Consider the following 16,602-nt stretch of genomic DNA (forward strand, 5'->3'; position numbering starts at 1 on the left):
GCTTTATTGAAAGATTCACTAGGATTTGTTTACTTGGCTTTTTTCTTCTTCCAGCATTTCTCAAGCTTCATTGTTAGGGGAAACTTTTGACTCCAGCAGCCTCATTTTGGTTTTGTAGATTTGGTTCACTTTGCAAAGAGGAGGTCACAGAGATTATTGGAACCTTTTCCCCGTTGATCTGAGAGCATCTTTGGGGAGCAGCAGTTTATGCCCCTCCCCCAACCCAACCACCAGCACCTGCAGGGACAATACACACCTCAACTCTCTCTCCCATCCATCCACTTCCTCTACAGAAATCTTAGCTCTCATTTCTGCTCTCCTAAAATGTTCTTCCAACTCTTCCTCCATCATACGCAATGCTGCTTGCTTAATCTTCCTAAAATCTGTACTTCCGTATCTTCTTTTATCTAAGACCATTCATGACTCCCCTTTACCTCAGAAAGAAGGCCAGTCCCGTCCTGTAGCGACACACCCCTGTCCTTTCTTTCCAACCCCATTTCTCACTTTCTGCTCCAGGCAGCACTGCAGGGCCCACATCACAGATCTAGTCCAACAACAAATTCACCCATACATTCGCCAGGCTCGTGTTTACTGATCCAGCTGAATTAGCATAAACAAACCTCGCCTTCACCTATCTTTTACCAAACTGACCTATTCATTATTTCCACCATGTAACTCATGCTTTTTTTCCATCTAGATCCTTCCTAATTTCTGTTCTCAGTGCCTGGAATGTCATTTTATCCATTGTCCCATGACTAATTTCCACACAGCTTCAAAGACTCTGCTTACATGCTCTTTGCTTTTTAAAACTCCCTGATCCCTGACTGTGGAAGCAGCTGAACTTTCGTAGCTCTTCTCTATGGTTAGAATAAATAGCAGTGTTGGGTAGTTACATGCCCATAGACTCTAAGTTTCTTTTTTTTTTTTTTATTATTGAAGTGTAGTTGATTTACAAAATTATATGTTTTGGGTGTACAGTGTAGTGATTCACACTTTTTAATTAAAGGTTATTCTCCATTTATAGTTATTATAAAATATTGGCCATATTCCCTGTGTTGTACCATAACTCCTTGTAGCTTATTTTGTACCCAATAGTTTGTACCTCTGAAGCCCCTCTGCCTATGTTGCCCCTCCCCCTTTCCCTCTCCCCACTGGTAACCACTAGTTGGTTCTCCATATCTGGGAGTCTGTTTCTTTTTTGTTATATTCACCAATTTGTTTTATTTTTTAGAGTCCACATTTAAGCAGTAACATGCAGTATTTTTCTTTGACATTTCACTAAGGAAAATATGAGACTGTAAGTTTCTCGAGAGGATGTAACTCCAGCCCTTCCTGTGGTCAGTGGTCAAGCAAGTGATAAGCTCATGAAACTAGAAAAAGCCTTCTTCTCCTTTCGTGGACAGATCTTTCTCAGATGTGTAGTTCATTTTCCTCCCTACTACTCCTTTAAAACAACAACAACAACAACACACCATTCTGATCATTCTACTTGAACCTGGCGTTGCCTTGAGGGAAAAATCTGAAAATTCCGTCCTGTTTCCCAGAGATACAGGATTTGCTTCTGTCAACTGACATTTAGTGATTTTTTTTTTTTCTCTCGTTGGAGAAATGCCTAGTAATCTAAGTTTGTGTTTGTCACCATTTCTTTCTGATTGTTCCTCAATGAAGCAAAAATAGCCCTACTGATGAACTGCACATTCTCTCTCGTTTCTTTTCATAACTCAAGTTCAGACTGTGCTTTGTGTCCTGGGAAAAAGAAGATGTTGCTTCAACTCATGATCTTTGAAGCTATCTAAGGGATTAATGAGTTGGAGTGAGATCTGTTACATGTTTATTATTTAAAAGAAGTGTGTATGATAGTTTTTATTAACATGTTTATTGTTTAAAAGGATAGTTTATAGTAGACTCTAAACAGGCATCTGCTTTTTAGTGGCCTGATTTCAGCTCTGTCCATGAGACCAAAATAGGTATTCAGCTTACTGCTTGACATTTCATCTGAATAATTTGAGGATTAACCCTTCATGACTGTAACTCATAAAGCATTACAGTGTTTGCTTGCAAACATGTTTTTTTAATGGCTTACAAAAGGGTTCTGTCCCAGCCACTGTGAGATCAGGCAGGGTCAGTGTCGATGTCCTGACCACGGTCATGGGGAGTGAGGAGGGGAAGAATCTGCCAGGTCATTACAATGGGTGAAATATTGGACTTGGGTTTAGGGTTAGTTATTCTGATGATGATACAGTTGGATAATCTGTTCGCTCTTATCTCTTGCCTGGCATCCAGCCTCTGTGACTCACATTGGAGCCTTGTGTACGGAACCCAGAGGCCAGGGACTGATGGCCCAGAGGTCAGATTCAGTCCCAAAGATGTTGGATTACATAATAGCAATAAACATTGTTTGGAGCCAAAATTTGACATTTGCAGCCACCAAAAAACATGGTGTAATGACTCCTTTAAAAAAGTTAGAAGATTTGGCAACCCCGGCCTGGAGTTTCTAGTAATGGTTGGGATAGAAACTGCCCAGCTCACCATGGTTTCCACTGCTCCCATCGGCTCCCCAGTACGGGGGTGACTCGGCCATTCCACTTGACATCACCTGTGCACTGGGACTTTTCCCCTGGTGGGTCAAGTTTCTCCGTAGCCACGTCGCTCTCAGACATGGGAATGTGGAAGGGAGTCAGACAGGACTCTGTGTTTGGAGAAAAATAGGAGAGAGCATATTTCTTGGTGGACATGAAGACCATTTCTGTATCTTTTATATGAGAACAAAGTGATCGGGTTATGTCTTTTGGTCAAAAAATACCCTCTTTCTCTCAGCATTTGTGGACCTTTGAGTTTGCTTCCCTTGGTTTGACCTTCTGACTCTCCAGCTGCCTGGAGAATGACCACGCAACCCTTGGCAGCTGTGGCAGTGGTGACATGAGGAGTTTGTGCCCAGTTTTTATGACAGCTGATGTTTGTGTCTGAGTAATGAGGGCGACGTGACACGGAATAGGTGGTGTTTTATTATGGTCTTAAACAGCTCTGATGTCTGGGGCCAATCGTGTTGACCTCTGAGGTACTTCGGCATGTGAGCTCTTTGCTGCCCTGCCCTACGGTTAGGAAAGGTTTGTGCACAAATGCTCAGCGTCTGAATCGGCTCTCGTGTGTTTGTTTGAGAAGCTTTATCTAAATTTTCCTGCATGTTCATGTTCAGTTTTGGCCCAAGTCCCATTTCTATGCTGTCACAGGAGCAAGGACTGTTTGGGATGATGAAGAAGTTCCGGAGATGGTGGGTGGTGACGCTTGCACGACATTGTGAATGTACTTAATGACACTGAATGTATGCTTAGAAATGGCTAAAATGGTCAGTGGTATGTTACGTATATCTTAGCACAGTAAAACAGAAGAAGAGTGAGGAAACCAAGAAGCGGGAAGTATTTTTGAGTTTTTCTAACTGAAAGAGGCACAGATAGAGTTGTCCATTCTTATATTTCCTTAAGGTCTGGTCCTTTTTCTGGGAGGTTTGTCTTCTTCTGAGGGGCTAGGAGTCTACATTGTTGGTCTCTGCAAGTCCTTCTTTCCGTGTTTCCTCTTTTCCTTGGACGTGCTCAGTTACGGCCAAGGAAAATCTCCAGGAGAGCAGCCGCTGCAACACAGCCCACCTAGACTGTCGTTCTCCACTCTGGTTGCCCATTAGAATCACTGGGGAGTTTCTAGAGCCCCTTGGCCCAGGCCGTACCACAGACCAATTAAATCAAAATTTGTGGGAGCTCACTGAGTGATTCCAAGGTTGAATGCAGCCAGGGTGGAGAATGCCTGCCTGACGGGACACCCGGTCTGATGCACAGAGCCCAGGGTTTGCTTGTTGGCTTGGTCCAGTGCCTAAAGTTAGGGCACATCAAGGGAGATTATTCTTTTGTCCCCCAAACCCAACTATTTCAGTCATTGCCTTCATGTGATTTGAGGGGTCTCTTACATAAACAGTATAGTCAGGCAGGGGTGTTGGTGTAGCTTAGGACTAGAAACACTTACTCTGAGAATAAATATTACAGAATCAAAACAAACAAACAGGGCTTCCCTGGTGGCACAGTGGTTGGGAGTCCGCCTGCCGATGCAGGGGACGTGGGTTCGTGCCCCGGTCCGGGAGGATACCACATGCCGCGGGGCGGCTGGACCCGTGAGCCGTGGCCGCTGAGCCTGCGCGTCCGGAGCCTGTGCTCCGCAACGGGAGAGGCCACAGCAGTGAGAGGCCCGCGTACCGCAAAAAAAACCAAAAAAACCCCAAAAAAACATACACATCAGAGATCTTTTTAGTTAATGCTCCCTCCAGACCATTTCTGAGAAATGACCCAGCAGCACAGAGATGGTTTTTTTTCAAGGAGCCAAGCTACTCGGAACCCAAATCGGCAGATTGCTTTGACAGTCAGCCCACGTAACAGGATAGTCATATATAATATTAAATGTGAACTGATTTCTTCGCACCTTTTTCTGTAGGGTGGATTAAATCCAGTTTCTCTCTTGGGATTTCAAGAGGATAAGTAAATTGAGGAGAAGATTGTAAATATGTTAATTGAAGCAATGGACGGGGTGGCTCCTACCCTCCCCTAGACATGCTTCCTTGATTTGATCCAGGACTGCACGTTCCCTTGGTTTTCTCTCTTCCCCCATGGTTGCTCTTCCTTTGTCTCCTTGGCTGCTTTCTCCTCTTTTCTCCCCACCATCTTCATGGTGGAGGGTCCCCAAGCTCAGTCCTTGACTCTTCTCTCTATATATTGATTGAGATCTCATTCAGTCTCATGCTTTGAATACCATGTGGCAGCTGATGACTCCCAGATTCACATCTCCAGCCCTCTCTCCTGAAGTCCAACTCGAATATACATTCAGCTCTCTACCAGATATCTCTCCTTGGCCGTCTGCTGGATAATGTCAAACTCAGTACCTGGGAAGCCGAATTACTGATCTTCTCCCCAAGCCTGTGACCACTCCCGCCCCAGCCTTCCCCATCATAGTCGTGGCAACATCATCCACTCTCTCGGTGGCTGGAGCAAAAATCCTTGGAGCCATCCTCATCTGCTTTCTTCCTTTCACACCTCACAACCTGTTCTGTTCATAAGGAAGTCTTGAAGGTTCTACCTTGAAAGTATCCAGAATTCACCACTTCCCAGCGCTGCTACACTGCTACCAGGCCCCTTGGGGTCACCATCACCTCCCGCCTGGACCACTGGGTTAGTCTCTTAGCTTCCCCCTACAGCCAGAAGGCTCCTTTTAAAATAAACATGTACCCACTTCTATATATAAAACGGATAACCAACAAGGACCTACTGTGGAGCACAGGGAACTCTACACAATATTTTGTAGTAACCTATAAGGGAAAAGAATCTGAAAAAGTTATTTATATATATATATATAATTATAACTGAATCACTGTGCTATACACCTGAAACTAACACAATATTGTAAATCAACTATACTTCTATAAAAATAAAATAAATCAGATGGTGTCACTTCTCTGTTCAACAAGGGCTTCCCCTATCGTTCTGAGTAAGAGCCACTGTCTTCACCGTGGCCTGTAAGTTCTACACTGTCTGGCTCCCCTTTGGCTCTCCGACCTCATCTCCTGCCCCTGGTTCACTGAGCTCCAGCCACGGGGCTGTTTTGTACCGTCTTACCTTAGGACCTTTGCCCTGGCCGTTCCTCTGCCTGGAAGCTTCTTTCCTGGCTGTGAGCACGGTCACCTCCCGTAGATCTTTATTACAAGTGTCGCCTTCTCAGTGAGGCTGCCCTGACCACCCTCATAAAAACTGCAGCTTCCCACCGCTCGTGATTCTCTACACCTTGCTGTTTCTTTTTCCTTTAACGCTTACCACCGTTGAACATACTCTCTGTGCTGAGTATTTCTTGTTTATTGCCTGTCTCCCTCCACCAGGTTGTGAGCTCCGTGAGAGCAGAGATTTTGTCTCTTTTGATGCTAAAGAAGAGTGTCTGGCACAAGGTAGTAGTGTGATCAATATTCGTTGAATGCATGAGTAATTAGGAACTATGAAAAGGGCTAGGAATGCACATACAGATGATAGAAGTAGATCAGCAGCTGCTAATACTCGTTGAGCCCGGACTTCTTGCCATGCCCTATGCTAAGGGCTTTACATGCTTTTGTCTTATTTAATCCTTACAAGGATGCCAAGGGATAGCTACTCATAATATTCCCATTTGACCGTGAAAGAAACTGAGGCATAGAATGTTTAAATAAATTGTCCAAAGGCACACAGCTGGGAAATGATCCACCTCTAGTTAGGTTTAGGACCTGCAGCCTCTAACTAATAAATCTAGAGGAAATTATGGAGGGGAGGTATGCAGGGAGACAGGGAAGCATATTTCATTGTTAGCAATGCTCTTCTCAGAGTGTCTGTATTTAATCTCAGTGTATTTACGTTAATTTTTAGATAAGGGAGGCTTTGGCAGGTAGTTAATCCTACATCTCCAGAAGTGCATTCTGTGTCCCTCTTTTTTTTAATTGTTTAGACCCAGATCTTTCTGTCCCTTCTGGAAGTGGAAGCCAGTGGGCTTCAGTCCAATGGATGTTTGGTGGTTTCCAGTATCCCTTTCCAGGACAACACAAGGACATGTCCTTTTGGGAAACATAAGTGGTATTTCCCCTATCCCACAGGAGGGTGCAGGTCCCTGCTCAGCTGGTGACGCATCTTAAGGATTCTTAGGAACTTGACTGACTGCAGGACATCTACTCCCCTGTGCTGTGGTCCCTCGGGGGCCAGGCCATGGTTCCTGGACTCACTTCTATGGCATGACTGCTTCTTGATGCCAGGGTGGTCCTTGCCCTCTGGGACGTGAAACACTCATCATCTGTCAGAGGCTCTTCTCAGGTGTCTGGCTGGATCTTGGGGCCTGAGCCTAGACCCAGCCACCAGTAGGAGGCCTGGTCTGAGCATGAAGCTGCCATGTCTTCCTGCTCGGCCACTGCATGGGTTTTCTACTCTCTGTAATAAATGACCACAAGTTTACTGGTTCCAACAACATACATTTATGATCTCAGTTTTTGTAGCTTTTCTGGGCTCTCTGCTTCAGGTCTCATCAGGCTGCGGTGGAAGTATTGGCTGGGGCTGCAGTCTCATCAGGGGCTTGACTGGGGAAAGGTCTGCTCCCAAGCTCCATTTGGTGGTGGGCAGAATTCATCTCCTAGGGCTGAGATCTCTGTTTCTTGATGGCTGTCATCCAGGGACTGCCCACACGGTGCCCTGGCAGCCTGGCAGCCAACAAGGGCAGGGTCTAGCTCTCATCTGCTAAGGTGGAGTCTTATGGTGTCACGTCATCACGAGAGTGATCTCCTGTCCCTTTGCCTGGTTCTTTTGATTAGAAGCACGTCGCAGGCCCTGCCCCCACTCGGGGAGAGACTCTACAAAGGCATGAACACCAGAAAAGGAAGGTCACTGGGGGTCACCTTAGAGCAACCACAGTCACTGCCCTCCCTCCACCCAACCTCCCCCAGTGCTGAGAAGCCCGGATGCTCCCCCTGGCAGCCCTGTAGGCAAGCTTCAAGCTTTTGTGGATCTGATACCGTTTTTCACAGGGCTGCTGGCAGGGAGGGGCTTTCTGTGTGACTGTGCCACCCACCCAGCTCTGGCCTCCCCCCTCACAGAGTGCTGACTTGAGGGCTTGGGCATCTGTCCTCGGAGTAGTCAGGGGTCCTTGCCACACACACCCCCCCTGCAGCCGCTCTTCAGTGTTCCAACCCTTTCATTTTAAACTGTGGAGGTAATTCCTGTAAGGCAGGGGAGACCTTTAGTTACTCACCTATTCCTCCAATATGCATGGCTTTGCTTTCAAGTGACCATAGGCCAAGATGTGAGTGTTCATGTTTCATCTAGAAAATTTGTAATAATGCCTATTTTTGTCCACCGTTTGTGCTTCTCTCAGTTCAGATGTAACTGAGTTAATTATCTGATGAAATGAACCAGAGCTTGCTTTCCTCCTCAGAGTACTTCTTGTTCTAGAAGCAAAGCTGAGAGTTATTAGATCCTGTACTAATAATTATCCCTTGTGCGTCTAGCGAGTTTGGCCTGTGAGTTGTTTAAAGACAGACCCGTCTTCCCTCCATTCATTTTATGGGTGTTTTACAGAGTGGATACAGTGTTGACTTATTTTATTTTATTGTTGTGGTTTCTTATTGAAGGATTCTTTTTTTAATTGAAGTACAGTTGATTTATAATGTTGTGCCCCGGAGCAACTAAGCCCATGCACCACAACTACTGAGCCTGCGCTCTAGAGCCAGCAAGCCACAACTACTGAGCCCGCGAGCCACAACTACTGAAGCCCGCATGCCTAGAGCCCACGCACCACAACAAAGAGTAGCCCCCGCTCACTACAAATACAGAAAGCCTGTGTGCAGCAACGAAGACCCAACACAGCCAAATATAAATAAATACATTTATAAAAAAACAAAAAAAAATAAAATAAAATGTCAGTGGGTATTTATAAATAACCTTGTACAGTCTGGTGTTAGTCCCTGTGTGACAGCAGTGGGGATTTCACATCCTATTTTCCTCTTCCTATTCCTGTCTTTGTTGTTTGAGATGCCACACGATGCATATGACAGTATCTCGACTAAGTCTTGTCTTTCAAAAGTCTGGAATCTTCTGCTTTAGTTCCTCTTAGCATGTCTTTTGTTTAGGGTGGGGAGAGAGTAAGAACATGGGGGGAAAAGGGAGAACATGAGTCTAATCTCTGAGGAAGTTTTTAGGCGAGAAGGCTGAGGTTCAGAATTGGTTGATTCTTTTGGAATTAGTTTATTCCAGTTTGGCCAGTTTGGAATCAGTTGATTCTTTTACATTTCAAAAGTATGCACCTCAGTCCCTACCCCTGAAAGGATATGTTAGAGAGAAAAATAAACTAAATTATTGACATTTGCTCACCCAATCACAGTTGCACACCTGGGGAAAGCCAAATCCTCTTTAATTTTTCCACTTTTGAATTTCATGTGAATCATACTCAGATGGTTAATGGCAGCATAAATTGCTTTGAATGATATATGACTCCTAGGAATTCATCTTTAAAATATTATAGCAAATAGGCATTCAGAAACTATTTATTTGGTGGGATATACGTGTCTCAGGAATTCAGTATGAAGGCACCCGTCCTGGCTACACCTGCTCTCACAGGGGCTGCAGGGGCCCCTCCTCGGTAGGGACCCTCCTAAGTTGGTTGGGAGGGCCCTGCTCTGCCCTCGGCAGTGGAGAGTTGCTGTACACGTGGTGTGAGCCCTGGAGAGCCCGACCCTGGTCTCCAAGTCCCCCTTCCCACGAGGAAAGGGCACGGTCTGCCGGCCCTTGAGTGATGTCCACTTCCTGTTGTCTGACGTCCGGCAGGGCCAGCCAGTCACCTTCAATTTCTGACAACCATGTGGCTCCCAGGAGTCCCTCAGCGCCATAGTGTCACCCAGGGGGTCCCTTTAAGGAGTGACACGGAGTGGTGAGATTTCCTTCTGGTGACCACTTGCTGCTGGTTGTCCCAAGTGCACCCAGCATTGAGTCACGTGCACATCTATATGAGGGGGATGGGGAAGCAGCCCCACCCCCTGGTCGGGGGGGCAGTGATAGGGGGCAGGGCACGCTGGACGCCTCCGTCTCGACCGCAAGGTGTTCGGTGTTTGCTTCAGACAGCCCTTCACGTCCGCTCTCGTCCCAGGATTTCTACTTCAGTTGCCTTATATTCTTTTCTTCATGCATCTTTAGTTTTGATAGATTTTGCCGGATTGCCCTCTGTAGGGGTTGAACCCTTTAAAAGTCTTTTAAGGGCTTCCCTGGTGGCGCAGAGGTTGAGAGTCCGCCTGCCGATGCAGGGGACACGGGTTCATGGGTCCGGGAAGATCCCACATGCCGCGGAGCAGCTGGGCCCGTGAGCCATGGCCGCTGAGCCTGCGCGTCTGGGGCCTGTGCTCCGCAACGGGAGAGGCCGCAACAGTGAGAGGCCCGCGTACCGCCAAAAAAAAAAAAAAAAAAAAAAAAGTCTTTTAAAAATTAATTTTTAATTTTCTAAGTGATACATGAATATATTCTCTTCCAAAAAAGTGAAAAAATTAGAGATACAGCCAAAGTCACTTTTGATCACCATCACCATCCCCGCCGGATTCCCACACTGGCCCTCACCATCCCCCCAGAGGCCACTGCTATTATTGGTTTGCCAGTGGGAAATATACATTACTGGAGTGTGTGTGTGTGTGTGTGTGTGTGTGTGTGTGTGTGTGTGTGTGTGTGTTGTTTAAGGTATAAACCTTATTGTACTAAGCCCATCATTCTATGATGATGTGTTTTCCTTGATGATATGTCCTGGAGGTCTTTCCATGAAGTATTAATAGGTCCCTTTATATTATTTGAGTTGTTAACCATAAATTATTTTTTCAGAACTGCCTTTTTGACAGTTACTTTCAGGAAAGGAATTAGGATTTCGTTCAACACCCAGTGATTCTTTTTTTTTTTAATATGTGTATAGTGCAAAATCTTAACTTGTGTGTGTGTGTGTTTCTCTTTTCAGATCTCAGAACACTGATCTTCACAATGAAGGCTACATCTTGGAATTAGATTGCTATTCTTCCCCAGACCACCTGACAGACCAAAAAATCATCCCAGAGTTCATTAAGAAGGTGAGTGCTGCAGTCAGGATGCAATTGAACGGGCTCGCTGAGCGCTTGCCTGAGTGAATGGCTGGGGGCTGGCTGGGGGCAGGTGGGCTGCACTCCCCAGGCCTGTTCTGACCTGGGACTTTGGGTGGCCTCGTGGGGGGCAGTCCATTCCCATTCAGGCTGGCCTTGGCTCTGGAACAAGGTGGCTTCCCCTCCTCCCAGGATGGCAGACCCTGTGTTTTTAGGGCTGGAGTGGTGTTAACAGCTGACAGGCCTGCCGGCCCACTGCCAGCACCCCTTTCAAATCCTCAGGGTGGTGTGAGCCCCTCAGATCCCACCTTCCACTCCCCCTGCGGGTCTTCATTGTCACGAGCCCCCTTTCTTTCCTAGAGCGGGAGCGTGCCACAGTCCGGTGACCACTGGCATGCGATCATAGCAGGGAAAATTGCCTCGTTGCAGGGGGTTCATTTTCTGCCCTGAAATATGTCTGGTTTTGAACTTCTCTTTGAGCCATATGAGGTTTCCTGCCTAATTGCAGGGTGAGCTGAGTTTCAATATGCTGACGTTTACTGCCGGAGGAATGTCCTTGCCCAAACTGGGGCTAAGTTCATCGCTTAATGCTTGCCTTGTCCTCCCCTTCCCAGTCTCCCAAAATAATTGGCAGTTCCCCCCGCCCCATCATGTAGAGGTGATTGTGGTTTGTCTGAAATCCAGTCAATCAGGGAATTCTTTAATAAATATTATTGGCTGTTGTCAGGCCAGAAATAGTACTAGGTGCTGGCACGCAGAGAACAAAATAGCCGTGGTCCCTGCCCTCGTGTCCTCACAGTGAAGGCTCTTCTGAACCCGAGTCATGAGCATGACTGGGAGGGAAGCAGCAGACAGACAGGGTGTGGTGTGGGAATCGGGGAGGCGCCTCGGGCTGAGACAGGAGGATTAGGCCTGATGGGGCTGCAGTGGGCGGGTTGGGGTCCCTCCGAACAGAGGGAGCAGCATGTGTGAGGGCCTGAGGGGAATGAAAAGAAGGTCAGAGGACCTTTGGCAAGAAAGGGGCCATGAGGGGTGGAAGGAAGGGCCAGGACTCGGCTGTGAAAGCAACAGGAGGCCGTGGAGAGAAGTTCTGCAGAAAAGTGGAATTGAATGGTCCCTTTAAACAACCAGTGATTCTATTTTTTTTTTTTTTTTTGGTTCACTCTCTGCCTCCCTCTCTTCAACATTTGTGGAGCGTTCAGGCTCTACAAGGCCCTGGGAATAACCACTCGGGTATGATGGGAGCCGAGACCCGTAGCCCAGGAGTCGGGTGACCTGTTAGGTCAGACATTTGGGTAATTTTACGTGGGCATGGAGACTCTTTCTGCTATGGTAGAATTCAGATCATTTTTAAGAAGTGGGAGGAAAAGCAGTTTCAGTTCACACATGCCTAAGCCTGAGAACATGGGTGCTTTCATAACTCAGAGGGATGTCTGTATAAATAGGGCCATCTTCTTTGGATTGCTGCAAATAAAATGTTCTCATAAACTTGGTAGGGGCATTCTAGAGGTGGGATTTACCCCGTGATCTGAGCACTGGGGGAAAATAATTGTAGAAATGGTTTTGTAATTAGACTCAGATGCTTGGAATATTTGAGGGGCGGGTTGGTAAGATGAGGGCATGGCTCTGGCCATACTATCAAACAGGCTCTTTTAAAAACATGTGATTTGGCGCTTTTGTCTTAACCAAACCAGATCACTGCGGGACTGACCCATTGCCTTGTGGCCATATCAGGTCGTAAACAGCCTGCTGAGTGGACACTCAGATGCCGTGTGTCTGCAGTGCCTGCAGTGCAGGTGGGCGTCTGTCCCACAGAGGACAGAACCTCAGAGTTATGGTTTATATGCCCTGAAGGACATCAGCCACTTTTGTGTTAACTTTTACTTTTATCCCAACATTCTTTTCCCCCCACTGATTGTGTGTGTGTGTGTGTACACAGGCAGTATCTCATGATTTATTCAATAATTGGTTAAATCGATCATTGACACCTGCTCATTCTATGTATGTATAAGAATTCTGTTTTTAACATTAAAAAAATTACTTTTTTTATTGAGGTATAGTTGATTTACAATGTCGTGTTAGTTTCAGGTGTACAGCACAGCAATTCAGTTATAAATATGTATATGTATATATACACGCATACATATATATGCACACACACATGTATTCTTTTTCATATGCTTTTCCTTTATACATTATTACAAAATATTGAGATAGTTCCCTGTGCTATACAGTTGGTCCTTGTTGTTTATCTGTTTCATGTATAGTAGTGTATTTATGTTATTCCCAAACTCTTAATTTATCCCTCTCCCAACCTCTCTTTGCCTTTGGTATCCATAAGTTTGTTTTCTGTGTCTGTGGGTCTATTTCTGTTTTGGAAATAAGTTCACCTGTATCTTTTGGTTAGATTCAACATATAAGTGACATATGATATTTATCTTTCTCTGTCTGGCTGACTTCACTTAGTATGATAGTCTCCATGCGATTCTGTTTTTAACATTTTGAAGAGGATACAGTTTAGAGCCCACTGTACCATCCTGCCTCTGCCTGTGCAAGCAGGCACAGGGTGCCTCTGCCCCCCTGGTTTTCAAATACAAATGACTGGGTTCAGGCAGACTAGACAACTTGCACACTCAGGTAGCACTGAGATTTCTGAGCCAGAATTGGTCTCCAGATGTGTATCTCGGAGTCTCTCACCTCTTTTTCTCTCAGTAGAGACATAGTTCATGGTTGTGGTCAGCAGAGCGGAAGGGAAGCTCCCCACTCTGGAGAACCCAGGTGTTGAGGTGGCCTGGCCATGTGGCCCTGCCCTGTCGGTCCGTGGCCGGGGGCTCCACCTGGGAGGATCTAGTGTTTCTGGCTGTCACTGCTGGCTGTGGCTCTAGTTCTAGGCCAGTGGCCATGACAACCAGGAGAAGAGGTACAAAATGCTGGGACCGGGCCCCCTTCCCTTTGCTCCCCTTTTCTGTTGTTGGACATGATTTCTGGAGAAAATACCACCTCTGGTGCAAAGAGGAGAGGAATGGGGGCCTCTCTGCAAGGTCAACAGCTGTTGCAGCTGATGGCTGCCTTGCACACGTGTGTACATTTTCCTGTCATCCCACGAGTCGAAGACTACAGGAGTTCCCTGGGAAGAAAGACAGGAAAAATTATTTTGTGTATTTTTAGTAAATATTTAATGAATAGCTTGGTCCCTATATATATATGTATATATGTGTGTGTGTGCGTGTGTGTGTGTGTGTGTGTGTGTGTGTGTGTGTATAACAAGTGGTGACACCTGTTAATTGCCATTCACTTAGACCAAGATGAAGCTGTGTCACTGCAGCTACTGCCTACAGCCATTCCTTTTTTATCTGGGTCATTATTTTGTGTGAAATAATGGCTCCCGTCCCTATGACAAGTAGATCCATCTTACGGTGAGACGGTAATTAACTCATTTTGTCACATCCAGGATAAGCTCATATTCTTCTCTGCACAGTAGCATTAAACTCAAAGTGATTAGAATTTTTCTTTTCTTCAGAACAATGCCTCAGTGTTGTTTTGCCACCAAATGTTTTAAATTAGCAGAACCTTTGGTTAGAGGACATGGTTGGAGGGAGGGAAAGGAGATTTCATTATTTTCCACAATGAGGAAAAATAAAATCATCTGTATCTGTGTCATGTAAAATTATGTCATAATTCACAGCCCCCCTCCATCACGATTTCACACGGAGGGTGAAGGGAGCTGTATAAAAAAGATGACTCTCTTCCTTTCCGTGTGGCCTAATGATGTTCTGAGCACTCTGGCTGATCAAATTAAACCTGGGCTACTGCACTGTGTTTTTCCCCCTGGTATCCTGCTGTGCTCCATCCAACTGACCCTTTATGGAAATTATTTATTAGGGCCCACAGAACATTTAAGATACAGTTTTATGGGCAGACTTGGAGAGAATACATTTTCCAAACCCTAGAACCGAACGCTCGAGAGACAGTTGCAAGGCTGGGAGCACTTCGGTGCTGCCTCTGTTCCTTTGAGACAAAGGTTCAGCCTGCCAGGTGACTCCCAGAGCCTGTTTCGCGTGGCTGGTGTGTTTGTGGGACCCTTTGGAATTTCTGTTCTCCAGAGCTCCCAGAGGATTGTAAAGAAGACAGGGTGATATAGAATGAAGAGTCTACACGTGCGTCTTCGAATGACTTTACATTCTTTGGAGCTTCTTGGGAAAGTGTCTGGATGTTTCGAAAGCACTTTAAAGTTTGCCGAGTCACGGCACACATTTTCTGGTTGGTGCCGCACAGCATTTCTGTTCCGGGGGCCACGCTGGCAGTGATGTCTCGCTTCTAGACCGGAGGAGACAGCTCAGAGAGGACGGGGGCTTTGCCAGGGGCTGCGACTGCAGAGCGATGGGGCCTGGCCTGGCCTGCCATGGGGTGCGGGGGGGCGGGATGGCCCCAGCGGGTGCCCGTGGAGCTGGGGAGGAGGGTCTGGGGAGGGTCTGTGGCCTGGGAAGGCTGTGGAGACGTGAGCTATAGGTTGGGGGCTCTGAGCAGCGAGCGATGGGCGCTGGAGGAGGTGGAGGGGCCTGGTGGACAGTGCTGTTTCTGGTGTGGACGGGAGCATGGAGGAAAGGCTCAAGGCTGAGAAAGAGCCATGTCCTGATTGGCTGGAGTTTAGGATGGACAGTGGGAGGAGGAAGGCTGTTCTGGGCACCGTTCTTTTGGTTACGTGAAAGGGAGCCCTACTCAAGCCAGCTCAGGTGAATCGGGGGTGAGGTTCCTTCCTCTAAAGATGCAGGAAATGGCCTGGAGTCTCAGGCTCCAGGAGCTCCAGGAGCAAGAATTCCCCTGGGGCAGGAATACAAGGGAAAAAAAAAAAAAAAGATGATTTGGTCTCTGTCTGTATTACGTGCTGCTGGCGCCTATTTATGCATATATAGGTTAATTTGAATTTTAAATGGGATTTTACTCCACAGAGGGAATCCCTCTAGATGCCAGGCAGACCCTGTGCTGAAGGGCTGTTTCAAGCACTATACTCTTAACCCTCATCTCTGCCTTCTGAAGCCTTATCCCCATTTTACAGGTGAAGAACCTGAGGCACAGAGAAGCTATGCAGTTTGCCCAAAGTTACACCTGGGACAGGGAGGACTGGGGTTGGAACCCAGCCTGTCTGGTCCAGGGGCCGCACTCCTGACCACTGGGCCCTGCCGCCACTTCTGCGGAGCCCTCAGGAGCTGGGAGGGAGCCGTCCAAGCCAGAAGGCCGGGTTGGGCATGGGAGGCAGTTGGGTGTAACCGTGTCTGGTACGTGGGGACAGATTTCAGAGCAAGTCCAAGGCCTCCCCTGAGTGGAGTCTGGGGCTCCAGGCCTGGCTGCCCAGGGGAGAAAGCCACGCACCCCCCTGCCATTGTCTGGGCGAGACTGCAGGCCCTCACCTTCAGACCCTCAGCTCTGGGCTCTCACTTTCTCAGATTAACTCCTTTTATGATGGACCTGAAGGACCTACTTAGCACTAGGTTTTGGTTTTCACTGGACCACGGAGCCTTGGAAATGAAGACATCGAGGCAGACCCCTGCGAGGTTCTGTGTGGGGAAGCTCGGAAACTCAGTGGCCTGGATTAAACTACAGGCATTGCCCTTCAGAAAACCAAACGATGCTGCTTCCATCTTGTCCTAAAGAAGAGAACCCGACAGGTATTTCAAATCTCAATGGCTCCTTTTAATGAAACAGAATATCTCAAATCCTCAGGATTCTGAAACTTTGCCTGTGGTATCTAAATGACTCATCGTTTATTCCGGCTAATTGTTGAGTATTCGGGGCTTCATTTCTCCAAGTGCTGTGCAGGGTCTAATTTTAATTAGTGCGAGATGCCGACTGAGAGTGAAAGGGAAATTATGTTAAAAAGGCTTCCCTTTCCTCACTGCACCCTCATCTACTCTCAAACCAAGGGAATCGTGACATTTTTTAAAAGGCTGCCCTGGTAGGGC

At 46.9% G+C, this 16,602-nt stretch overlaps 1 protein-coding gene across 3 annotated transcripts in view; it reads left to right on the forward strand.

Annotated features, from left to right (window-relative positions):
• Positions 1 to 16,602, forward strand: part of RFTN1 (raftlin, lipid raft linker 1) — a 204,621-nt gene that overhangs the window by 99,718 nt on the left and 88,301 nt on the right. For all 3 annotated transcript variants that reach the window (XM_019934416.3, XM_073803679.1, XM_033855280.2), the window contains exon 4: positions 10,525 to 10,633. In XM_019934416.3, the coding sequence (XP_019789975.1) occupies positions 10,525 to 10,633 (109 nt within the window). The remainder of the gene's footprint in view (positions 1 to 10,524; positions 10,634 to 16,602) is intronic.

The sequence above is a fragment of the Tursiops truncatus genome, chromosome 4 (genome assembly GCF_011762595.2).
Source record: "Tursiops truncatus isolate mTurTru1 chromosome 4, mTurTru1.mat.Y, whole genome shotgun sequence".
NCBI lineage: Eukaryota > Metazoa > Chordata > Mammalia > Artiodactyla > Delphinidae > Tursiops > Tursiops truncatus.